We start from the raw sequence: 26,893 nt of genomic DNA, 5'->3' as shown, positions 1-26,893 counted from the left end.
TATGGACTGTCAGAATACTCCCGCGAACATTCAAATTTGAAACCGGGGCGTCTAAACATTTTGTACCAAAATATGTACTGTCGCTGTTTATTAGGTACTAATTTACTTAATGCTGGGATTGAAGGGTGACGGGTGGGGATGGGGTGAAGGGTGAAGGGAGGGTGAGGGTGAAGGTGATTTAGTACCGCAGGACTTAGGAGGTTAACACTTTACCCTGTTGAAATGGTCAGAGCTTGATTCGCAATAAAAACGAGGAAATCTTGCAAAATATAGGTGTAATTTTCCGAAAGACATTAGTGACAGTAAAACAGTAAAATATAGAAAAAGTATAAAAGTATATCGATATCAAAGGAGGCCGTCAACTACACTCCCCACCCTAGTGCGCAAACTAGCACTAATCAGCTAGGGTAGGTACAGGAGCCACGCGCGCCACAGACCGGCGCAGCACGCCGGTAGCGGTGCTGACGTCGACCACCCTGATGCGACCGTCTTTTCCCGGTAGGACATTTTTTATCAGGCCTCGTGACCACACGTTTCGAGGCGAGTCCGGGTCCACCACAAGCACAAGGTCCCCGACACTCACTGGCTTCTGCTCCTGTTGCCACTTCTTTCTCGGTAACAGAAGCGGGAGGAACTCCTTCATCCATCGCTTCCAGTACATGTCGGCCAATCGCTGCGCTATTCGCCATTGCTTCCTTAAGGCTAAGTCCGAATCGTCAAATACGCCATGTATTGGTAACCTGGACGAAGAGCCTATAAGAAAGTGGTTGGGCGTAAGCGCGTCAGAGGAGCCCGGCTCTACCGACACGTGTGTTAGTGGTCGACCGTTGACAATACCTTCTACTTCCGCTAGTAGAGTGCTTAGAGTTTCATCTCGAGGCGCTCGTTCTTTTAAAATGACACGAAGAGATCGCTTCACGGTCCGAATCAAGCGCTCCCACGCCCCACCCCAATGGGGGCTGGCGGGCGGAATAAAAGTCCAGCGAACTTGATTGTTAAGAGCTTCGGCTCTAAGTGATTCTTCGTCGAGCTCCTGTATGGATCTTCGCAATTCGACGTCTGCTCCGCGTAGGTTCGTGCCGTTGTCGGAATAAATATGCGACGGCCACCCGCGTCGGGACGCCATTCGTCGAAGCGCCATAATCAATGAGTCGGTAGTTAGTGTGTGAACAACTTCTATGTGGACTGCACGAACTGTTAGGCAAGTAAACAAAACGCCGTAACGTTTTTCTCGACGTCTGCCTACTGTGACTTCCATGGGCCCAAACAGATCGATCCCGCAAAAGGTAAAGGCACGTTGATGATGCGCCATGCGCGCTTGAGGTAAGTCACCCATCCGAGGCACCTGTGGGGTAGCCTTTCTTAACCTGCAGAGCATGCAATGAGACGCAACATTTTTGGCGGTAGGTCGCAAGTGAATTATCCAAAATTCTTGTTTTAAATCATTTACTACCGCTTCTTGGTGTCCGTGGGCAGCCTTCACATGATAGTGCTTGACCAAAAGCTTGGCAGTAGGATGCCGTCCGTCAAGAATAATGGGCCTTTTCGCTTCCTGAGGTACGTCAGAAACAGCATCAATGCGGCCACTCACGCGCAAAACATTGTTCTCGTCCAAGTATGGAGATAGATTTCGCAGCCGACTATCGCGTGGCAAGTCTTTTCCTGCCTTTACTGCTTGTATGTCACTGGCAAAGGAATCTTCTTGAGCTTGGCGCAGGATTAACTGCTTTGCTTCCTCCATCAGGGCGTAGTCATCAAGTGCGATACCTCTGCATTTATTTACAAACTTGAGAACACAAGCGGTAGATCGCATAAATCGTAGCCATGAGGAGAAGCGCTCAGGGTCAGGAACCGGGAAACATGTACGTGAGTTTTCTACTACGGTCATGCAAGCTTCAGCGCCGACTTCATTTTCGGGTTCCAGGACGTTCGCTGGCCAGCAAGTCTCATCGCTGTACAAAAACTCGGGTCCCTTGAACCACTCATTCAGAAAAGACTGATAATTGAACGTTTCTCTTGTAGCAATGTCCGCCACGTTCAGTCCTGTTGGCACATATCTCCACTCAGAGGCTTGTGACAGGTCGTCGATCTCGCCTAATCTATTAGCTTCGAAAGTCTTGTATCGACGAGTGTTGTTGCCAATCCAGTGTAGCACCGTACTCGAATCGCACCAAAAGTATCGTCGTGAGACGGGCAAACGATGTGCCTTCGCTATTGAGTCAGCGAGTCGAGCTGCTAGTAACGCAGCTTGAAGTTCCAATCGCGGCACTGTTTGAGGTTTCACTGAAGATACTCGGCTTTTGCTGGCAACAAACGAGACACATATCTGATCGTTACTCTTCCAACGCCAATACGCAACCGCTGACATTGCCTTAAGTGAGGCGTCACTGAATAAATGCAGTTCTAAGTCACTATAGCATTGCTCGGTCACGGCATGAAAGGAAGAGCTTGGTAATGTTGTGGTCAACTCATCGCCCATCTTACACCTGGCAGCGCATGACTGGTACCATCTTGGCAGGCGAATTTCTCCAATAACCTTCAGTAATTCCAACCAACTGCACCACTTTTTATACAATTCATCTGGAATAATATCGTCCCAGTCGATATGAAGACGCCAGGTGTCTTGCAGCATAACTTTGCCTTGTGTAGTAAATGGTGATAAGAACCCAAAAATGTCAAAAATTTACATAATAACACGCAACATAACCCTCTTCGTAGGTCTCAGTTCGCCTTTGATGACGCTGTCGGGAATGCGCTTGAATGACACATCGAACCCCAGTTCATCCTTGGCAGGGTACCAAATCAGTCCAAGAGTGCGCTCACCTTCATCATGATCGTCCAGTCCAAACCTCACAGCTGTATTACCTAAAATATCCTTAGGTATAGTGTCGAGCACATGTGCGCTATTACACGTCCAGTTACGGATTTCGAAACCTCCCGCACTGTGAATATCACGAATATTCTTTACCATACTGATGGCGGTAGCTTCATCCGGCAGACTATCAATATAGTCGTCCATATAGTGCTGGCGGTGTATAGCAGAGACGGCAGCTGGAAGCGTAGATTCGAACCTGCTAGCGTTCTTGTTCTTAATGTACTGGGCAATAAAGGGCGAGCAGTTCGCGCCGAAAATCAGCGACGTCATCGCGTACGTCTTCACTGGGCCTGTGGGGTTCCTACCTCTCCACAGGAATCTGAGGGCGTTCTGATCTACGGGATTAATTTTAATTCTCAAAAACATATCTTTTATGTCACCGGTTACGGCTACCCTATCCTCTCGAAAACGAACCATAATGCCGAACAAGGAAACGAGTAGATCCGGACCCGTGAGAAGAAAGTCATTTAGAGACTTGCCTTGACTTTTAGCTGCTGCGTCATAAACCAAACGCAGCTTCTTCTTGTTCGGATTGTCAACTCCGAAATGTGGCAAGTACCATGTGTTAGGCGTGAGTGACGTGTCGGCCATTTCCCGTGCGAAATCGTTTTCAAACAAATGGTTGACACGTTCCGCGTACCTGAGTCCATAAGCTTTATCAGCTAGCATTTTCTTTTCTACACCCTGTAGCCGCTTAAATGCGCTAGGGTAACTATCGGGCAAGCTAACGTGCGGATCTTTCCACGGAAGACCCACTGACCACCTGCCATTGGTGAGCACTGCAGACTTCTCTAACATTTCCTGCGCTTTCACATCGTCAGCATTCTCTCTAGGCTTACCTGCAACTCCCAAAGAGTCGATCGCAAACGAGCGGCGGACCTCGTCGTGTAGCTCACGCAGTGCGTGCGCGACGGCGTCTTCCTCAGGCACCACGCAGAGGTTGAGCGTGGCGTGCGCTGATCGCGCGGCCCGCGACGCGCGCGGCACATGTACCGGCCCATGGACACACCAACCTAAGGGGGTGCGTGTAGCTGACGGTTCGTTATCAGGCCCTAAGCATACTTCTAAAGGTACAAGTAAATTATAATTGTCCTGACCTATTAACAACTCTGGCTTAGAAATCTTAGCAAAAGGAAGTTGAGTTTTAAGTTTTTTCAAATGCTCATACTTGTCGCAGTCTACTAAGTTAACATTTTGTACAGGTATACTCAATTGTTGAACGCTACGTACATTTAAATCATGTATACTACCACTAGCACTAGAAATACGTAAAGTCAGTACAGTTGCTTCGTGCACAAGCTCGTCGTCTTTCCAGGCGCCGCACACGCGCATGGATTCGTTGCGGCCGGTGAGGCCGGCGTGCGCTGCTAACTCGGAGCTGAATAACGAAACTGAAGACCCGTCGTCCAAAAATGCAGTCGTACTAAACACGCCGTTCGGTCCGTGAATGTTGACAGGAACTACTTTCAATAGTACGCGCTTTTCAGTATTTATAGAGCACGTCGCAGCTTCTGTTACAGACGATGACTGTATTGTGGAACTCGATGGTGACTCCGAGACTGAGGTTGACTCGGGCTGCGGCAAGGCGCTGACGTTAACGTCAACCGGGCGCGAAGTTGAAGCTTTGCCATCTTTGCCGATGTCTACGTAGTGCAATAGACTGTGGTGTGCACCTCCGCATTCATCCTTGTCGCACGCAGGCGCAGAACAAGTCTCACGATCGTGGCGTTGCGATATGCATTTGTAGCAAAGTCCGTACTTGTTAACGTGGCGCCATCTGTCTTTACGCAAAGCGCGTTTAAACTTCTTACAGTCAGGCAACTTGTGACATTGAGTGCGGCAAAAGAGGCACTTATCGTTCTTCCCTTCGTCGTCGCGTTGGTCAGTTTGCAATAAAATTGCTTGCGTTTTCGGTGCAACTTTAGTAGTAGTATCGTGTTGCTTTTGTTTATTCTGCTCAGGGCGATAACTTTGTAGATGAACGTTGGCGGTTGTGGTAATCTTGAGAGCCTCCATGTTGAGAAAGTCGGACATAATATTCAAACGTAACTTTGCTCCGTCCTTGATTAGTGGATAGCTATAATCCGACCACTTTGAAACGAGTACTGGAGGTAGTTTCGATATCAACAATGGGACAATGCTAAGCCCTTGCACGTACTCCTCGCGCCCCACTGCCTTCACAGACTCCACAAAGTTTTGAACTTTGACAGAAAAATTGACAATATCTTTCTGGTACTCTTGGGACATGGTCTGAAGCTTCTTAATGTCATGAATGAGTCTGCTTATAATACACTCGGGGTCGCCGTGACGAAGTTCAAGTGTCGCCATAATACGATCAGGAGAGGCGGCGGTCATAAGCAGGGCTGACACGGTTTCTTTTGCTTGTCCTTGCAGACACTTACGTAATCTCCATAAGTTTTCCTTCGGGGTAAATTTACAAACGTCAGTTGACTCCTCAAACGCTTGTTTAAATTGCAGCCATTCGAGCGGATCGCCGGAATATTTCGGTAAATCTCGCGGCGTACATATGCGGCTCAAAATGTTGGCATGTGACTTATCTTTAGTGGAGGCGATCGTCAAATTCTTTACTGCGGCTGCGAGTAACTTGATAGTACCATTAGAGTCGGCGAGGGGAGGTGCCGGCTGGTTGCGGTCGCCCAGGTTATCATCATCCTCGGGGGCGGGCTGCAACGGATCAAGTTCTCGTGCGCTACGCTCCATCCAGTCTTCAACATTTTGACGAGTGCTCTTACTGGCGTCGCTAATGCGGGAACTGTGACGTGAGCTTTTACCACTTTGGTGTGAACTGTATTTTTCTGACTTTAGGTTGGCTAGTTCAGCCTCATACTTCAAATCTAACAACTCGTTAGCAATCTTGGCCTTTTCTTTAGCGCGCTCATATTCTAACCTTTTCCGTATGGCAGACGAGGATTTAGATACCATGCTGTGCGCTGGCAGCGGGTGCGGCACATCGGTGTGCGCCGAGGTTTCCATGTGGCTGCTGCCAGCAACGAACGTCGTGTCTGCTGGTCGAATAGTCGTTGAGTGCGAGGGCGAAGACTTGGACATTCTAATTACCTCAGGTTTTGCATCGCGCTCTGCGCGTGTTAGACTTCTTGTTCTTATAGGAGTGCGAAACATTTCGTAGCTCGAAACTTACTTAGTGCGCGGTTCAAACATAACACTAGGACCGGCTCGAAGACCAATGAAATGGTCAGAGCTTGATTCGCAATAAAAACGAGGAAATCTTGCAAAATATAGGTGTAATTTTCCGAAAGACATTAGTGACAGTAAAACAGTAAAATATAGAAAAAGTATAAAAGTATATCGATATCAAAGGAGGCCGTCAACTACACCTGTGTTGCCTACTTAGCCCTTTGTTCTTGATTTTTATCTATCGAGCAAAAGTCCATAAATCAGGTTTCGATTTCTAGTAAAATTTTTGGCAACCGTATTGTAATCTAAAAAAAGCGCTGCAACTTTTCAAAACTCCGTTCTCTGAGCCTACTGTATCTTAATTTTGATTGTTATGTAAGTTGTACATACATAATACTTAGGTACTAATAGCCCCCAAGCAAGGCAGCATTCTGATGGACGGGTAACCACGCAATCCTACACTGAGCTCTTGGATGCATTTAACGCATCCATGAAAAGAGACGCTTCTTAGAATCTATATCATTGCTAGTTTCAAGAAACGCTACCTTTTCCGATCGGATCCACACGTGCTCAGCTTTACTGGCATACTAAGAAACGCCGTCTATTTTTATAACAAATCTTTTATTCGTAAATAGTTTGTAGTTAGGAACATTATTTACTTTCATGGGACAACATTTTCACGCTATTTGATAGACGTCAACTGTCAGAAATCTTATGCGTCCCAAACAAAAGAGAATTAAATGCGGTGCCACGGTCACGAACATATCACGAACAGAGCGAATAGCTCTAAGCTTCGTATCAGTACCATATTCTTTGTTACGTACGATAGGTTCGTGTCTGGATTGCTATTATGCTTTTAAACAATTAAGCGTCAAAAAAGGCATCCGTTACACACATGGTAGGTAAGTATATACCTATGGTATCTAAGCATGAAATACTTGCCTACCTAAGTAGGTACATACCAATTTTCTGATTGAAATATATCATAATTCTCAGGCTAAAAATAATTTACGCTCAAAAGATATATCGCGGAACCGATTGGCGTATAAAAAGCTAAGTACACGAACGGGCGCGAGAAAACCGATTGATATAAAAAAATCATCAGCTCAAACGTGAAATTTGTAACTTTATGTAGCTCATTTTGTCCCATTTCACGTTCGAAGCCACTTGCAAATTTCTCCAGACATGCTCATTGACGGCACCTGACATCAAAGGTTGAGTAAATTTTGTTACTCGCGATATTTGCTTGCTCGGGCGAGCTTGTTTGCAAACGAGTGAGTGTATGAATTTATATGAACTTGATGCTTGAAATACCAGCTTGCTATGTAAAACTTGTTTATGAAATAATTACGCTTATTCCTTAATAAATAAATCTATTGACTTTGGATTAAAAACACTTGCCTAAGTCATACGTTTTCCAAATTCGCATGATGAAAAATGGAATATGATAGGTATTTTTGGTCCTCGTTTAATATCATCTCTGATACAACAATGGACAAGTAAGTATTGTTAACCAATATTATGAGTGTTATTTTTGAATGAATACATTTCCCACAGTTAAAACACAGATTTTTATTACTGGTTCGTTTTCTCGTAATGTTCACTGCGCATCTCCGTATTTATAAAAGCCCGTAAATGCTTATCTTCATGTAACGAGAGATCATTAAATATTCCTCGATAGGAACATTCAATGATTTATTAGCCTGAAGCTTTTATTTATTTTTTATTAAAGTAAGTATTCTGAAACAACATGCGAGTCGCTTAACTTCAAACTCGGGTAAATCCGATTTTGGTATTAAGAAGACGTAATAGGGTAGATATTTGCTGAGAGAGTCGAATGGATTTACCCGAGTTTGAAGTTAAGCATACATGCATATAAAAATATTTTTGTCATTTGTAATGAAGTACGAGTAGAGAATGAAGCAGTCACTTATAAATTTAAAGAATAAAATCTAATGTTAATTTTATCTCAAAAAATAAAAATAAATCCATCACATTCCATAGAATAAGGTAAAACTCTTAAAATATTAAATATTGTGCAAAAATTTTCATAAAACATTAATTTTATCAATAATCTTAGAGTATCGGCCTCCTCCATCTCTATTAATAATTTTCTTTTTTACCGATTGTACCTATCGAACTTTTTCCCTCTATTATTACTATCTCGGTGGCCCATCTTCCCATCATTCTGCCATGTTTCCGCTTTTCTGCTGGGATGGGCCGATTCGATACTTTTCATCACACTTCCTCGAAAAATATCTTATTTCATGCAGGTGTAATAATGAATATGGGCCTATCTATATTTATACTGTTATAACTCGAGTGTTAAAATATATAACACTTTAAACTCTCGCGTTTTGTACACATATTCAATTACACAAACGGGTAACGTCGGAATTAAAGGTAAAAACAATGAAATTATATCGCGGTAGACCCGTTTGTGTAATTGAATATGTTAAAATATAGTTTTAAAAAAAATTAAGTCACTAATTCATACGAACCGGGTAGGTATAAATGAGTTTTACTTATAAAATACAGGTATGTATAGGTTGTGGTTTAACTAAATACCTCACTTTTACCGTACCTCACTCGTACCTCATTTTTATTGTCGCATTTTTAGTATTTTGTTTGCACCCTCTTTCCTGGAACTTTACAACGTTTAAATAATATGTCCCAAATGACTATACCATTAACGGTTTAGACCGTTTGTCGGTATATAAGTGATGCTATTTTTTATAGATATAGATTATTATTAAAATGCGGTGCTAGGATACCTACTGCCTCTCAACTCTCTCCTAAAAATAATTAAAATTTCGCTCAACCAAGGTTTATTTATCGGGTGCTCAATCCACCAGATTTGCAATAAATATGAAGCGAAGAGCTCGGGGCTTTAAGGCGTTCATTGAAAAGCCTCAATAAGCGGCCCCTAGGTACCCACGGAATGTTGTCAGGAATGGGGCGCGATCTCGAGCCACTAATGATACCGCCCTACATTTCTGACATTCTTTTCAACAGGTATTTCACTGTCGAACTACGCATTGCATAATAATTGTTTTGGACGAGCGGTCTGGCCTAGTGGAGTAGGCATCTGGAACGACTGTTTGTAAAAATGTATGTTAGAACTTAAAAAAAATGATCTGAGAAGGACTTAACCCTTTGTGTCACAATTTTTTTATTGATTATAAAATTTTTAGTAATAAAAACGTGCAGTAGTGTATGGCTTACGATGACTAAAATAAGGGAAACAAATGTTTAGTCAATTTTGAAGGGGATGTATGTAAATAGGTGGTTGGTATATAGATGACCAACAGGACGAAAAGAGTTAAGCCGCTTTTTATAAAGGACTTAACTCATCAGAAATAACAACCGTACTATTTATTAAAGGCTCCCAAACAATCTTTGAAACTAATAATTTAACACTTTACCTATTGATCAAAGAATATAATACTCACTACCTTAGATAAACAGCCGACCCTTTATATTCAACGAAAAACACACCCTCACAAATTCATATAAAAACTAAGCCTCAGAAAACTGCTCCTTACTTATTTCAGGCGCAATATTCGGAGTTTGTTCAGTAAACACAGGTATACTGCGGCAGTAGAATCACGCGAGCAGTAAGAAACTACGGCGCGATTCGGGAAATGAATGAGTTAAAGATTCACTCACTAGATATGAAATAGTAAAGATATATGACGTTCCACGGCAAAAGGTACCTTATGGCGGCTGGCGCTTACGCTATTATTAATGCCGTTCTAATATTCAGCCGGGGCAATAGTTTGGCGTGGAACGTCACATATCTTTACAATTTCATATCTAGTGAATCTATAATTCATTTCCAGAATACAAATAGCGTTACTCAAACATGCTAAACAAGTTAAAATAAAAGTCGTACCGCCAAAACATTTATAGGTACACAGAATCTAAATAATTTTTTTTAAAGGGGAAAAAACTACCAACTGTTCAATCGACGAGTTAGAGAATTTTGCACGTTTTCCTGTTCTGTGCAACACTAGTTCTGCTGGTCACGGTTACGGTCCCATTAGGTATAAGCTACTAATATTAGAAGTGTTTTAACTCGACAGATAACTGACAACAATATATCAAATTTAAGAGGAAAGGGCACGATCGCTTCTCCATACAAACTTAATCCCCATTTCCCTCTGGATATTCACGTTATGGAAATTATTTTCGTCTTAACCGTCATGTTCATACAACTTCAAATAGGAGTACTGCGGCATAGCTACGCACTCAGTAGGAAAATCATACGCGCCCTCTACGGTCCTTCGTGTGAAGAGGCCCTTCACCCGGAGAAAAACTCGCGGTAGGGAAACGAGATAGGTATGGAAAGCACAGAAATACGGTTAAATATAATTTTGAGATTTTATTTTGAAGTATGTATCTTTTTTTATATTTTTTTACCACGACGGTAGGTAGCCAACAAGCGTAAATAGAAACGAAATATAATGTTAAGGGAAAAAGATGATTAATAGTACATTACTACAGAGGCCGGGACGAAAGGGGTTGCCGGCCGAAGACATATAGACGGCCGAGCGAAGCGAGGCCGGATAGGTCTGAGCGCGGGCAACCCCATTTCCCGCCGAGGTTTGTATAGTGCTTTTCTCAAACATGCAATGAAATAAATAAAATAAAAAATCCACGAAACCCAAGTTTTATTTATAGAAAAAACTAAAAGTAAACTACACCCAAAATATAACCAACACGTACCTATATCATTATCACGCGTATGTTTTACACGAGTCGTGTATTTTTACTACCCGTATATTTTCACGTATCTTTGATTTTTTCGCCTTGTATCCGTCTGACTGTCGTTTTCGTCATATAAGTTTACATAGCCTTTCATGTTGATATCATGTTTCACATACATCGTTGCTTTATGCATGGAGTAAATAAATATAATTTCCACAGTGTTGACGAATTTGTAGTTACATTCATTTAAAATATGCCACAAAACTGTTTCTAATAAACTGTAAGCCATTTTTCTTAGTTTCTCAAATAATAAAATTGCCATAAGCAACCATATACATACTTCGTCTTTGATTTGGCGGCAGAGGCAGCAAGTTATTTAAAATCAATTCTGCTTACGCTGCCAATCCAACACCTACGATTACAATTAATATTAATTTCATTATTTCGTCGGAACTCATATTAAAGTAAAAAAATCAACAACGCACCATAAATCCAATAAAACAGAATTAAAATTTTTCAACTTTACCTCCATAACAATTTAAAAAAATAACTACGCGTGTTTGAGTAGACCTTTTTACCGCTAACGTTTAGATGAAATATTTTAAATGTTTTTATTTGTGTAGTTAAATTTATAATTTAAAATTATAGAATTTGATTATTAATGTATTATTTATTAAGTTCATGTTGATTTTATACAAGTAAAACTGCAAATTATAGCAAACATTGTTTTTTGTTTTTTTTTATATAGGCGTAGTGGCAGAGTGTCATTACGAACCATAAAGCAAATACAGCCTCTATTTTTTTTAATGGATGAATGCCACGATGCTGTGTTACAAATATCTGTGAAATGAAAATTAAAAAAGAGGACTTTGCCGGCATAGGCCTGCAAGATTTGTATGAAATTCCATTAACGACCTTTTGTCCTAGCCGCACCTGAAACGTCATACTTCGCAGCCTATTATAAGGAACATAACATCAATATTTCATTGCATGTTTGAGAAAAATAAATAAAGATAAGGGGATATCTTACACAAATCAAACTAAGCAAAGCTCGTGACGATATACGAATATACGAAAGGCGACGATATAATTACTTATATGTATTAATAAATATGTACATACTTATACATATTAAACACCCTCATGACTCAGTAACAAATATTTGTGTGATGCACAAATTATGATATGAAAAACTACAGATTATGATAAAAAATATAATATTAAAAAATAACATTTATCTCAAGCCCGTTAAAATTCTATTTACTAAAAAGACAAATCAATTGACACATCATTCATCAAAACCGGATCAATCATTGCACAAAAGCCGTCTTAAAAAAATCTGTCTATCGGTCTGTTTTATATTATCCTTCACATTCGATTAACATCAAGCGGACATTGAGCTACTTTAAGATGCCTGTGGAAGTGCTTGTGGTGACGAGGAGTTTTGGTCCAACATAAAGAAAAAACGCCGAAAACTATTTATGACCGTAAGTTATATAAGAATAGACACCCTGCTTTTATTATAGGCGTGACTAATAATAATAACAGCCTGCTAGACCTAGCTAACGCGAAGTGATGTTTATTAGGTCATTCACTTATTTATGAAAAATGTGTTTTGTGTTCCGAACTTACGAACAACAATAAAACGAACTCATCAATCATCGTTTTCGCCATTATATTCAGATTTTGAGTGCCGCTTCACATACAATATATTTTATAAATTAAGTATAAATGCAAATAAATCATAGAATAGAAATTGAAATCGTTCTAGGATTTGATGATAATAATTGTGTGCTCGCGATGTACCTAATGACGAACCTTATTTAATATCATGTATGTATTAGTTATACGTAAGTAAGTATACATATAACTATGATCGTGTGAGACACATTATTTTGTGCTAATGCTAATTCATATCTATAGTTCATTTTTTTAGCATAGAAATAGGTAAACAATCTTGACGTGTCTTTTTATTGAGAACCACTTTTGAAAATAAGTCAATGCATATATGTAACAATTATTAAGTATATACGATTATTTACATTATTTTGCAATGGTTACTAATTTTTAAAAAAGCATTTTTCAATTATTTATAAGACACGCGTCGCGTAGTCTTTTTCTATTTTGACGACCGGTCTGGCCTAGTGGGTAGTGACCCTGCCTGCGAAACCGATGGTCCTGGGTTCGAATCCCAGTAAGGGCATTTATTTGTATGATGATACAGATATTTGTTCCTGAGTCATGGGTGTTTTCTATGTATTTAAGTATTTGTATATTATATATATCGTTGTCTGAGTACCCACAACACAAGCCTTCTTGAGCTTACTGTGGGACTTAGTCAATCTGTGTAAGAATGTCCTATAATATTTATTTATTTATTTATTTAATGCTAATTTAATCGTATGGCTCATACATTTTTATTTTTTATTTATTTTATAGCCTTGTATCAGAATATGTGACTTATCGTTTGTTTAATTATTTTCCATTGTTAATTATAATTATTCTGTGTGCCCTTTGGCAAAGGCCTCTCCCAACACTTTCCAATCTTCTCTCTTCTGGCTCTATCATGGCTTATACATAAACATTCTCAAACAATATGTAAGTAGCTAAATAAAATAATTTAAATGAATAAAAAATAATTGCTCATTTAAAGATTAGATAATAAGACCTAACTAGATCCATAGAACGAACTATAGAATCCCGACAGCAAAAAGCACAATAGAGGATAATATCGGATATGTATCCGACTCTTATTCGTTCCGGCTCTTACTCGGTCCAGCAAATATCGCTTGCCGTACTTATGGATACAACGCGGCAACGCCACTATCATTTTTAACCGACTTCCATTTCATAGAAGGAGGAGGTTCTGTATTCGGTTGTGGCTATATGTTTTTTGGCACCGACTTCAAACATATCAGTTGGTAACGCATAGACTTGAAAAGGATAATATTTTATTTCATCCTTTTTGAAGTCGGTTTTCTTTTTTTTTGTAAAAAGTTTTTATTGCCACATTTGTACCAGGTGTGGCAGCCGGAATGGGGCATGTTTTTAGATATTCCTAAATCGATTTCTAAATCAAGATTTCGGATCAAATCATTTATACCTATTTTCAACCCAAACATATCTACACCTCTTTAGGACTTACCTTAACTAATATAGATATGTACTTGCCTGTTAAAAATGAATTAAACTGGATGACTGCCAGCGTTCTACATTTAATTCGCTAACACGTTTTTTCTCCTTTGTACTACGAAATCAGAAAGGCAGGCATTTATACTCCCACGTACGCTATATGACCGTAAACTTTGTTATATATTAAACGTATGAATCGTATAAACCCAATTATACTGTTTTATTATTACAGTTCCCTTTGCAATGTCAATTTAATTACTACGGGCTCAAAACAAATGGAGCAAATTTAGTCTTTATTATAGTAGTGAACGATCTACGTCACGTAGTACAAGTAGTACAACAACCATTAATAACTCGGGCAACGCCATTAGCCTCCCAGGCCCCGCGAACTTTATAATAAATCATAATTTTTCATCGCATTGTACGCAACAGGCCTATGACAATAAGACCTTTTTTATTTCTATTTACTTTAAGAATTTGTGAAATGGTGGCGCGTTGGGAAAAGTTGCTATGTGCGAGGATATTTTCAATGTACACAAAACGTGACTACCTATGATGTTTTAACTAACTTTTATTTCATTTTCGTGTTTCTTTTTATAAACAGCAGTTTATATACCGGGTGTGGCCTGTAATACGAGCAAAAAATTAAACTGTAGGCTGTACTCCTCATACTGACCAACATTTGTTCAGCGGCTTTTAAAAATAACTTGTGGTTTGATTTTTAATACACTTTAAAGATTATTCTAAGACGCAATGTATTGCGAATTTTGTTATGTTTAAGGCGTGACAAGCAACGTCAATCACAATGATATGGCGTGGCGATGGCGTCCATCGAAGATAATATTTATTTTGTATGAAAAATAGGGAGTCTAAATACTTCATAATTTTTAAAAGTTGTTGAACAAAAGTGTCACCGTTTGAGGAGTATACAATCTATGTTTTAATTATTTGCTCGTGTTACAGGCCACACCCGGATTTTTAACCTAACGCTAACCTAAACCAAAATAAAATAGAGTTAGGTCAAGAATGGGGCGATTTGTAGCTCACGCGATGCAAGTGTTATTTATAGGTAAACTAGTACTTCATAATTTCATAGAAGTTTCACATAACAATATTTTTTAACAAACTAGCGGCCTGCCCTGACTTGCACGGGTAGTAAATCATTAGCAAATATCGTCATATTTCAACCAATTTACATAAAACCTTAACAAATAAAACCTTCCTCAAGGATCGCTCCATTTATAGGTGAAAACCGGATGAAAATCCGTTTATTCGTTTTTAAGTTCATCGCGAACATACAGACATAAAGACTTCGTTTTATATTAAGGTGTGGTGATAAAAAGCAACCGTTACGTTTTACAACACAATCTAACCCATAAGGAAGGTACTTACTAAAAATATTTCTGTAAAAACATACTCTAGAGGCCATTACGAAGGAAAAAATGAATAAGAATGTTTCGCCCGGACTGGATGTAGCAGAACAATGACAAATTGTTATTTTCCTACTCCCGGCGAAATCATTATTCTTTATTGCACTCGGTGGCCATTGTTTCCCCGATTCACTCCTTAATTAGGAATCTTAGATAATACGAATAATTATTAGTATCCAAGTAATTATATTTTGTGTTACTACAACGTTTAAATACTCTGTGGCTTGTTAATTTTTTTGATAATTTTTCATTTTATCAACCAAACCTGGAAACATTTTCAATCTTAATGATATCAAGTGATATACAGTAGGTACTTATGTCGGTCAGACAGATCTGCAGCGGTATCATGATAGCGTTTTTATCACCTTTCAACATGCCATGCGTCACTTTCGCACTTACATATTTGTTAGAACGTGACATGCATGGTGACAAATGATAAAGAGCCGGCCATCTTAGCCCTTCTGGTGCACACATATGTTTATATATCCCTAACTAATGTGACAATCGACATTTATGTGCTATTATGGAATCATTGATCAAAATTATTATTTTTTATTTCATACTCGTAACATACCTCCAGCAGCGAGAAAGAGTGACATTCCATATCCAACTGCAGCTGCAATTAAATACTGTTCATTTTACTATGGAAATTGACAATGACAGCGACGCGTTTCCATAGTAAAATTAACAGTATTGCCGCTGCAGTTGGAAATGGAATGTCACTTTAAGAAAGGCTGCGGTTTATATTAATCACTAAAGCATCTTTCCCTCATCGGTTGATTTAACACGAGTACGATGCGCCCGTCTCCTTTGTATTCACTATAATATTTCAGGCTCACTGACTGTCAACAAGTTCGCGTTGGAAATCTATTCCAAGCGTATAATGTTTACGTTTAAGATTCGTGCGTAACGTACGTTATATTCCTTAAGGGCTGATTTAGACGGCGCGCGAACTCTCATGCGATTTTAGTTACATTGCGGACTGTAGAATACGTCCAATTCAACCGACAAATGTAAAACCGCAATGTATTGAAACTCGCATGCGAGTTCTCGCATCGTCTAAATGAGCCCTAGTCACGAATACGGGGGAGCGGCAGAGTGGTTTTGCGAAATACTTAACTACTTAAATCATTTCTGTTGTACAGATTTCTAAGAAAAAACTACGAGTCACATAAGTATTTCGCAAGACCACTCTGTCGCAAATTGGACTTTATCTTTCAGTGAATTCTTCCAACTTCATTAATTCATTACTGCCACAAACGTCAAATTTGATGTAAATTTCTCGATAACATGACCTTTTTTTTACGTTTCATGCAGCAATAAGTACTGTCGAATGCATTACTGCCGCAAATCAAGATTAATGTCGCTGCCCGGATTTTTGACATTTGCATGGCCTAAGTGACTTAAGTGTGACCTAAACCAAAATAAAATAGAACAAATACATTTTAAAATATTTGCTCAGTTTAGTACCCGGTCGATCCGACCTGGTACCAACTTAATAGATAAAAAGATATATTTTACGTCCATTATAAAATAATGAAAAGAAACGACAACGCAGCACTATCTCTGTGGCTCCTTCATTCCCTGACTAGGGGTAAACATGGCAGTCTCGAGTGCTAACGAAGTGACAACAGACCTGATGAATCGGCTTTATAACGGGGGCTGCCTTGATGAAGCCTCGGTTGGGATGTGTGGTTCTAATAGCTACGTTTCATGTTGAATAACGAGGGAGAAAAGTTAAAAAATAATGAAATCAAAACACTCGTACAATATACTTATATTTATTTTTTACACCTTATCGATCTTGCCCAAATTGGCCTAGCTTAATGTAAGCAAGACTTGTGTTGTAGCAATTAGAAGATTTATATGCCCACAAACCAAAACTTTCAAAATACGGAAGGCCTGTTATAGACTTCTGCGCAGTCATATTATAGAATACATAGTGTAGCCTTATCGTCTCTGAGATCTTACAATTTCATATTAATTATGACATTTTATATCCGAAACAAATATTATGAAAATATCTTAAAATGGTTCCGCGTGAATTACGATGTTACACTTTATAGAGATATAAAATATACGCCTTGAAAATGTACTTTGAAATTAAAGTACATTTTCAAGGCGTATATTTTATCGATGCACTTTTACTCCGGGTACCTAATAGGTAAACAAAGAATCCTTATTAAACTAGCTACGATGACCTATATACATTATTCATAGACCATTCCATTTAGATGCAACACTTAACTACATAGAGAGTAGCACATTATAGTTAAGGTGAAGTAAGCAGGGACAGATATGTTTTCAGGGTTCCGTACGCAAAGGGTAAAACGGGACCCTATTACTAAGACTCCGCTGTCCGTCCGTCCGTCCGTCCGTCCGTCCGTCTGTCACCAGGCTATATCTCACGAACCGTGATAGCTAGACAGTTGAAATTTTCACAGATGATGTATTTCTGTTGCCGCTATTACAACAAAAACTAAAAAGTACGGAACCCTCGGTGGGCGAGTCCAACTCGCACTTGTCCGGTTTTTTTTTCAAATTACTGACATGTGTGCCACAACTTATCTCACAATAAAGGATACAAGCTGATATTGATTTTATATTTAGGTATAATAAAATTCTTGTTACTTATATATTTTTACACATTGCTTTTGAATGATTTTTTTTTTATTCCTGTCATTAATAAATGCAGGCCTTAACAAAATATCGCTGGTCAGAAAACTGGATGTTGTGAGTGCTGACCGTCTCGCAGCCATAAAGTTTATAAAAAATTACCTTTCAAAAATCTTGTATAAGTACCTAGATAATGAATGAAAATTGTGAAATTATATTTGCCTATTTTATCAATAAATTATATGAACAATTTAATAAATAAAATGTAGCGGCGCCTTAATGAAGATGTTGTCGGTCAGCCTCCGTAATATGAAATTGTAGGTCAGCCCTTAATTTTGCCTAAGTGCTCCGAAGCATGCGGTATGATCTAATTTTGCTCTAAGCACTTACTTGAGTGCGAAAGCTCTCAAAGCAACTCGATTATTCGCCGTATAGACGTGCGATAGGTGACAAATTGGATAAATTTCAGCCATTACGGGCTCAACACGGGAATTTCGCTCTATTTAGTAAGCTTCGTAAATTATATGATTTACTTACGTAGGTACATATATTTATAGGTAGTCGGGGTCTCAAAAACTTCCAACGTTTAAGGTGCAGGGTTCAGCCAGCAGACAAATTATCTCTGTACTTATCTTTAGGTATTTAAATAAAAGTAAACATTATAATTTGTACATTTTCGGGTAGTTATAACATTTACTGGCTAACCAACCAAATACAAAATCGCCTGGATCTGCCACTGAACGACCTGACTTTAACCTACATTATTTGAACATGTATTTGTGTTCATCTACCTTCAACTGGCTTAAGGAGCCATTTGATTTAATTTTATTTAAATACCTAAAGATACAGACTATAGTAATAGCCCTTTTTGCATTTGCTATTATAATTCTACCCATCAAATAAAATAAAAAAAATTTCTCTTTTCGTTATCTTGAACAATCACAATAATGGTAACATATTCTATTTCTAACCGCAGCTGCACTACCGGTACTGAACGCGTCGCTGTCATTGTCAATTTCCATAGTAAAATTGACAGTAATACAGCTGCGGTTAGAAATGGAATGTTACCATAAGTCTGTAAAAATAATAACCAATATTGCGATACAAATCTTTCGAAGATATATAAACAAAATAAATTATTGATATTGCTTTCGTAAACTAGTAGCTAATAAAACGCCTACAATCTCGCATCAAATTACAGTTTGGACTACTTCGTATAGTTCGTATACGCATATAATTCAACTCAATGACTTTTGGCGTGGCCCAAACCTAAAATCTAGTGGATCAGCGAGCATCAGGATGGCGGGTAAATGTGACATTTAAAATGACAGCAGCAGCAGCACAGCACTACCATTCATTTTACTATGGAAATTGACAATAACACCGTCACGTTCGCACTAGTAGTGCAGCAGAGCTGCGGTCAGAAATGGAATGTTACCCTAAAGGTGACGACAGTCCATTTCCAACGACAAACCGATGTTTGTCGTGTTGCACTACTGCTCCGACACGTCGATACGTGTCGGAGCAGTAGTGCAGCTGCGGTCAGAAATGGAATGTTACCTTAACAGTAATCGCAACCTGACGTCTGGCCGCCGAACGTACCTTATTTTGGGCGTAGCTCGTTTTAGTATAGAAGCCTACACTGATTATTTCCATTAAAGGTTTACAGAGGTACACTGAAGGTATAGAGCCTGATTCGAATCGCTATGCGCTCAGTACACAGGGCACAACTAAAGGTGTCCTGAATTATTTATGTCCAATCGGTGAGCCGTATTGTAGTACTGCCGCACAACTACATTTATATTAAATAGTAGCGAAACGGTTCCCCGTCCCATCGATACCGTACTTTGCTAACTGATGTTATTGTAAGCTGCTTTATGTAAGATCAGCGATACATTGCCACAAAATCCATTAGTGTGTAATGAGGGTTGTCATTGCTACGACGCCGACAATACCTTTCTACACGGAGAAGGAAGAAACAGCCTTTCACGTGGTGTTGGAATGCAGCGGAGTGGTCCCATACAGGGCAAAACATCTCCGACCTCCGAGAGACCTCCCCAAGGTCCTACTCAACATCAAAGGTTTGATAGGATTCCTCGAGGAACTGTGCTGGCAGGACTAGCCCACCCCCTATCACGAAAAATAGGCGCAAGGCGCAAGACGTCGAGTTGCGGAAAATCGGCCATACTACAATACAATACCTACACTGAGAGAAAAATCATTAGTAAACTAAACTAGGAATTAAAAAAACAGTTCTGTACTGGGGGAAAAAATTAAGTTTAGTAATAATTATAGACGTTTCACTATTTCTGTAAAGTTTATTTATTTCTACAAACAGTTCAGTAATCCTAAATCTAATTTCAACAAACAGATAATAGAAATTGCAAGAACTAAATAGAAATTGCAAAAGTCAATTTGTTCCTATTAGTTAACTCTCCTTGTCCCCGGATTAAGTTTATTTTTGTAATTCTAAGTGTGTTTTTGTTATGCTTTTCTCTCAGTGTACCTACTCAACCTTACGAGATCTTATTTTAGACGGTTAGCTATTTACTGTAGAAATTGTAAGTATATTCAAAGAAAAAATGGAAAAACCGCACTCATAAACTTAAATCCAAATAAAATAAAAAGTGATACGTAAATTAAGATCCGTCTAAAGAACTCTCAGCAAACCGAGTTATTCTGGTATTGCTTGCGCAAACACAGACGGTACCAAGTGCACTTGAGTTTTTTATTCTTAGGAGGCTTCGTAGCAGTGCTGGGGACAATATACATGGTTTGTGTGTTTCCTTGTTACTTATTGCTTTCAAAAATAACAGTCTTGACTCTCTTGACTTTTATAACATGCAATGACTAAACACACACCTCACACCATGCATGCAACAAAAAAAACCGGGCAAGTGCGAGTCGGACTCGCGCACGAAGGGTTCCGTACCATAAAGTATAAAAAAAAACGAAAAAAAATGCAAAAAGAAAACGGTCACCCATCCAAGTACTGACCACGCCCGACGTTGCTTAACTTTGGTCAAAAATCACGTTTGTTGTATGGGAGCCCCATTTAAATCGTTATTTTATTCTGTTTTTAGTATTTGTTGTTATAGCGACAACAAAAATACATCATCTGTGAAAATTTCAACTGTCTAGCAATCACGGTTCGTGAGATACAGCCTGGTGACAGACGGACGGACGGACGGACGGACAGCGAAGTCTTAGTAATAGGGTCCCGACACTCCTCGGTACGGAGTGAAACATGTCGAGCGTTTTTCGACTTAAAATACGTGAGTGACCCGTTCTTAATATATTTAATAGGGTCCCGTTTTGCCCTTTGGGTACGGAACCCTAAAAAAGGATCATTAGGTAACACAAATAATACATAAGAGATCATCATCATCATCAGGCTATATTAGTCCACTGCTGGACATAGCCCTCCCCTAAAGAGCGCCATAGCGCCCTGTCTTCAGCTTGCCGCATACAGCAATGGGATGACGATCTGCGAAAGACTGCCTGCAGTCTTTCGCAGATCGTCATCCCACCTGGCCGGAGGGCGTCCTACACTACGTTTGCCGAGTCGCGGTCTCCACTCAAGAACACGTTTCCCCCAGCGGTTGTCGGTTCTTCGTGCGATATGGCCAGCGCACTGCCACTTCAGCTTGCTAATTCTTTGAGCTATGTCGATAACTTTGGTTCTCTGTCGAATGTATTCGTTACGAATCTTATCCTTCAGAGAAACTCCGAGCATAGCTCTCTCCATAGCTCGCTGAGCGACTTTGAACTGGTGGACCAACCCTACCGTGAGTGTCCAATGTCTCGGCTCCGTAGGTCATGACGGGTAGGACGCACTGATTGAAAACTTTTGTTTTCAAGCATTGCGGTATGGATGACGAGAAGACTCGGCGTAGTTTCCCAAACGCTGCCCAGCCCAGCTGGATCCTCCTCTTGGCCTCCTTCTCGAAATTGTTTTTACCTAACTGTAGAATCTGCCCGAGGTAAGTATATTCCGAAACGATTTCGAGAAGGTGGCCATTTACGACTATCGGTATTGGATCAATGTGGCCATTGATCATGACTTTAGTTTTATCCAAATTCATGCCAAGACCGATGCGTCGCGAGGCCGCAGCTAGGCTGTCCAGCATCCGGTTCAGCTCCTCTAGCGACTCCGCCACTATGACTATGTCATCTGCGAATCGTAGGTGTGAGATGTAGTCGCCGTTTATGTTAATGCCCTTACCTTTCCAGTCCAGCGTCTTAAACATATCTTCCAACGCGCTTGTGAACAGTTTCGGGGATATAACATCCCCCTGTCTCACCCCTCTGCGCAATTGGATAGGTTTAGACTGCTGACCCTGTACTTGGACACTCATGGTGGCGGCTTCGTAGAGACATCTCAACACCTCGATATAACGATAGTCTATTTGGCATCGCTGTAAGGATTCCAGAACAGCCCAGGGCCCAGTTTTATAAAGTTACAAGTTACAAGTTTACAGGCGTTTACTGGCAACACTTGCTCCGTTTTTTACAATTTGCGTTTTATAAAAGTACTGTGCTACAATTTTACAGGTTACAGGTACAAGTGCCTGTAGCTCAACCATAGACGAAAATATGGGAGTTTAATAGTTTTAAACTCATAATCGAACAAGCGTTTTATAAAAATATTGTAAATTACAAGTGTAGATTGATACACTTGTAACAAAAACTTACATACGTCTTGAGTCCTGTAACAGCACAACAGCAGCTACTTGTAGTGTCTCTGATTCGCTCTTTCGCTCGTAATTCTTAATTTTAATTAAAATTATTCGTTTTCTGAGAGATTTTAAACTTTACTCTTTATTGTTAGGCACCAACACCAACGATTGTGCCAGGGAATGCATACTTTTCCATGCACTGACCTTATAAGTTTTTGTTAATGTATCTGAAATAGTAGGTAAATAGGAAATAAAGTGATAATATGTTTGATATTGATTTTATTGACGATTCGTTTTATTTTATTTTCTAGGAAACGGAAAGGATTGGTGCCGATATTTGTCGTTGATTTATTAGCAATCTTCTCTTTATTTAAGTATAGTGCATTCACATTATGGTCATAATTTTCTATACACAGCGTACTTATCTTTGAGCCGCTACCGAAACGATACATTTCAATGTAATGTGAAACAGTACTTATTTACTTATTAGGTAAATATTTCATTAAATCTAACTTAATCTGAATCTGAAAACGGCCCAAAAAGTATATCCTTGGCATCGAACACCGCTCTCAACCACTCGACTTTTCCTTCATTTCTGGCCATTTTTCCAGTAATTAATATTTTACAGCAAACAATAACACAGCATTTAGTAGAGCACCGAGTATCTATGACAGACGTTTTTTTTAAAATAGTGATGTCGTTCACACCTGTAGATTTCACATGTAATCGAGATTGACCGTGGTTCTTTACAACTGTAATTATCTATGTGTATTTATAAAACACCTGTAGCCGTTCACCGTGCATTACAGGTGCCTGTAGCCTGTACTCTTGTAACCTGTAACTTGTAACTTTATAAAACTGGGCCCAGGTCTCGACAGAGTCAAAGGCCTTCTCATAGTCCACAAAGGCTAGACACAGGGGCTGATTATATTCTTCGCACTTTTGTATAATCTGCCTCACTGTGTGAATGTGGTCTATGGTGCCATATCCTCCGCGAAACCCTGCCTGCTCTGGCGGCTGGAACTCGTCGAGTCTCCTGGCGAGACGGTTCGTGACCACTCGTGAGAACAGCTTATAGACGTGACTCAGGAGCAAGATGGGTCTGTAATTTTTAAGGAGGGTTTTGTCTCCCTTCTTAAAAAAGAGCACCACCAAACTCCCGCTCCACGCCTTTGGAGTTCTCCCACTGTGAAGGACGGCGTTGAAGAGGTTCTGTAATTCCTGTATAACAGGGGTTCCTCCAGCTTTCAAAAGCTCTGATGTTATTCCGTCCTCACCGGGGGCTTTTCCATTTTTAAGCTGCCTCAGAGCTAATACGATCTCGTCTTGACTGATGTCTGGCAGTTCGTCGGTGTAATGGCGTGTCAGGGTGGCTCTGGAATCATGATCGTCTCGTTGGGAATGAGGGGCATGTGCAGCATATAACCGGCCATAGAAATCCCCAATCTCGGCGGAGATCTCCGGCTTCGACAATACGGTCCTCCCGTCGCGAGTTTTAAGCTTCGTCAGGTGGCTCCTGCCAAGCTAATAAGAGATAGTAAGGAGAATCTTCGTAGCAAGCCTTTTTAATACATTGATAAGTAGCCAACAACAAACTCAATGCATATGCGTTATATAACACAGGTACTCTAATATAAATCAAGATAATAGTGAGACGTAAAGAGTAAAATTATTTTTAGGGCCCTTCCACATCTGGCGTCTTTCGAGCGTCGGCGTCTGTCGGCGTCGGTCCAGCGCTATGGAAAATGACGTCGCTGCGCAGTTGCGTCGACGCTGCGTCGACGTTGCGTCGACGTCGGCCATAGAATTGTAGACGCCGACGCTCGAAAGACGCCAGATGTGGGGGGGGCCCTTAAATGGTATCCGAACTTAAACAAAGCTGCTGCAGTTTCCATCCGCATGTAAACTATATGGAGGTGGATGGATTTTTCCGACTAGTCGACCGACTAATTGGCCATCTGAGCGCTGATTAGTTGGCCCATCGGCGAAATCCGATGTCAATAAGTAAGTAGATCATTACTTTTAAGTAAATTTTTAGCCAACTAATAAAATATGTTGTAACTAACCAATCGTAATTGCATACATGTGAACCATAGGTAAATATTTCTGGAATTTCTAAATCGTGTATCATATTTTAGAACTTCATGAAATCGACGATTTATGTTTAGTTATTTGGAACAAAATGCGACGCTATACATCTTAGAGAGAGACGCTGACGGGCGAATTCTGTTCGATCCGGCCAGACGTTGCAATCTCGGCTGCTTATAACTTATAACTAGTCGTATAAATTTTAATGCCTGTTTACCACATATATTGCACGGATGCACTCCCTCGCATCTCAATACGTGTCCTTGTAAAATAAACAAGTTCCCATACACTTATAATACTTTACGATTGAGAGCTTAATGGTAACATTCCATTTCTAACCGCAGCTGCACTACCGGTACTGAACGCGTCGCTGTCATTGTCAATTTCCATAGTAAAATGAACAGTAGTGCAGCTGTCGTTGGAAATGGACTGTCACCTTAATAATACGTAATCTTTAGGTCAGTAAAATTATCTGCGACGCGCCGACGTTTCGTGGACGACACCGGTGGTCTCGAAGAACAATTCTGTGTAAAAATCGTGAAAATCTAAATCAAGTTTCCATACACATTTGATTGGAACATTTGCAAGAAGGTTATCAACTTTTCACACTACATATAGTTACATTAACCTTAACACAGTAATAAATACAAAGAACAACCATTTGCTAAAGAAACACTTTTATTAACTAAGAGTCATTAGGGTGTTTTGAGGTTGTGTTTACGGATGTGAAACTTACCTACACAGCTGAGGTACTCTGAAAGGACGCATCAGAGCGGCGTCATCCGCGTTTCGTATCACTTCCGTTCCGCGGGCCGCCCGCCGAGGGAAATAACTACACACTCACATGATCACTAACACTTGTGCAAAATTTATTCACTAAACATTATGTGTAGGTACGTACTTACTGTGATTCTCGCCTCTAGTGATATGACCTTATTAAGTGCACTTGGAATTTTCGAAAATCGCATTTATAATCTTCGATAGCAATTAGTAATATTTTGGTTAAGAAAGAGCACTAAACTAAGCTAAGCGTTATAAGGAATGTTTGTATGCACCTAAAGCTAAGCTTACCTTTCATAATTTGCACAAACTCAGCAGTGTTAATATTGACGTTAGTTATTAAATATGAACACGTCTACTGGTCTACCCTTTACGATGTACATTCTGTTCCAACGGAATTTCAACCTTCATTCAAACAAACAAAGGAGCATTTCTTTTGTCTCGTATAATTTTCAAACACATGGTATTGAACCTAATTAATAATACAACTAGATTAAAATTTCCTTGGCTATTAATTATAATTTTGTAAACTAAATCTTTGTCAAGGACTTGATCTGTTCATGCTCTAGATCAATATGTGTAGAGTAACCCAACATATACTTAATCGCGTATTTAAGTTTTAAGTCCCGTTGTGTAGTTTCATAATGTTAAATAATCGTGAAAGTTTAAATCAGTGATATACATACCTTACAGAAAAGGTACAGTTTTCGGTTAAAATGTAAGATTCCAAATACATATTGAGCTTACAACTTTTACGGGCTCCCGGAATTCATAAAAGCCGCATAAGACCCGTGAAAAATAAAACAGACTTTGTTCCAGCACATCTCATCAAACTGAAAGCTTTCCTGCTCGAAACATTCGTTTTATACATATTTTATCGGAGTCAATTTGTCTTCTTTGCATCGTTCATCCAAATAACTTTTATACTTAAATTGATATTGCAGCTAATTGAAAGTAAAGTATTCATAATGTTTCGTAATATACCGGGTGTGGCCTGTAATATGAGCAAAAAATTAAACCGTAGGCTGTACTCCTCATACTGACCAACATTTGTTCAGCGACTTTTAATAATAACTTGTGGTTTGATTTTTAATAAACTTTAAAGTTTATTCTAAGACGCAATGTATTGCGACTCTTGTTATTTTTAAGGCGTGACAAGCAACGTCAATCACAATGATAATGGCGTGGCGTTGGCGTCCATTAAAGATAATATTTATTTTGTATGAAAAATAGGGAGTCTAAATACTTCATAATTTTTAAAAGTTGTTGAACAAAAGTGTCACCGTTTGAGGAGTACAATCTATGTTTTAATTATTTGCTCGTGTTACAGGCCACACCCGGTATGTACTTTCTGAATGTAGGTACCTAATGCTTGTATGAGAAGGGATGACATGATGACTTGAAGGGTCAAACGTAAGCCCCTCTGA

At 39.6% G+C, this 26,893-nt stretch overlaps 2 protein-coding genes across 2 annotated transcripts; both read right to left on the bottom strand.

The window, feature by feature from the left end:
* Positions 1-394: 394 nt before the first annotated feature.
* Positions 395-3,266, bottom strand: LOC134666199 (uncharacterized). The gene is given in 1 exon segment (XM_063523349.1): positions 395-3,266. A coding segment is annotated over 1 exon segment (2,847 nt). The 5' UTR covers positions 3,242-3,266.
* Positions 3,267-3,269: 3 nt separating this feature from the next.
* On the bottom strand, positions 3,270-5,944 carry LOC134666197 (uncharacterized). Its single transcript, XM_063523348.1, has 2 exons — positions 3,355-5,944; positions 3,270-3,274 (listed from the first exon to the last, which is right to left on the bottom strand). Exons 1-2 carry the CDS (start codon positions 5,942-5,944, stop codon positions 3,270-3,272), a joined length of 2,595 nt encoding a protein of 864 aa, XP_063379418.1.
* Between the last annotated feature and the right edge of the window lie 20,949 nt (positions 5,945-26,893).

The sequence above is a fragment of the Cydia fagiglandana genome, chromosome 7, assembly GCF_963556715.1.
Source record: "Cydia fagiglandana chromosome 7, ilCydFagi1.1, whole genome shotgun sequence".
Taxonomy (NCBI): Eukaryota; Metazoa; Arthropoda; class Insecta; order Lepidoptera; family Tortricidae; genus Cydia; species Cydia fagiglandana.
This window is presented reverse-complemented; position numbering and strand designations above follow the sequence as displayed.

Bases quoted from the DNA above. Each gene is read 5' to 3' on its own strand.
- LOC134666197 (XM_063523348.1), bottom strand. From the start codon at position 5,944: ATGTCCAAGTCTTCGCCCTCGCACTCAACGACTATTCGACCAGCAGAC.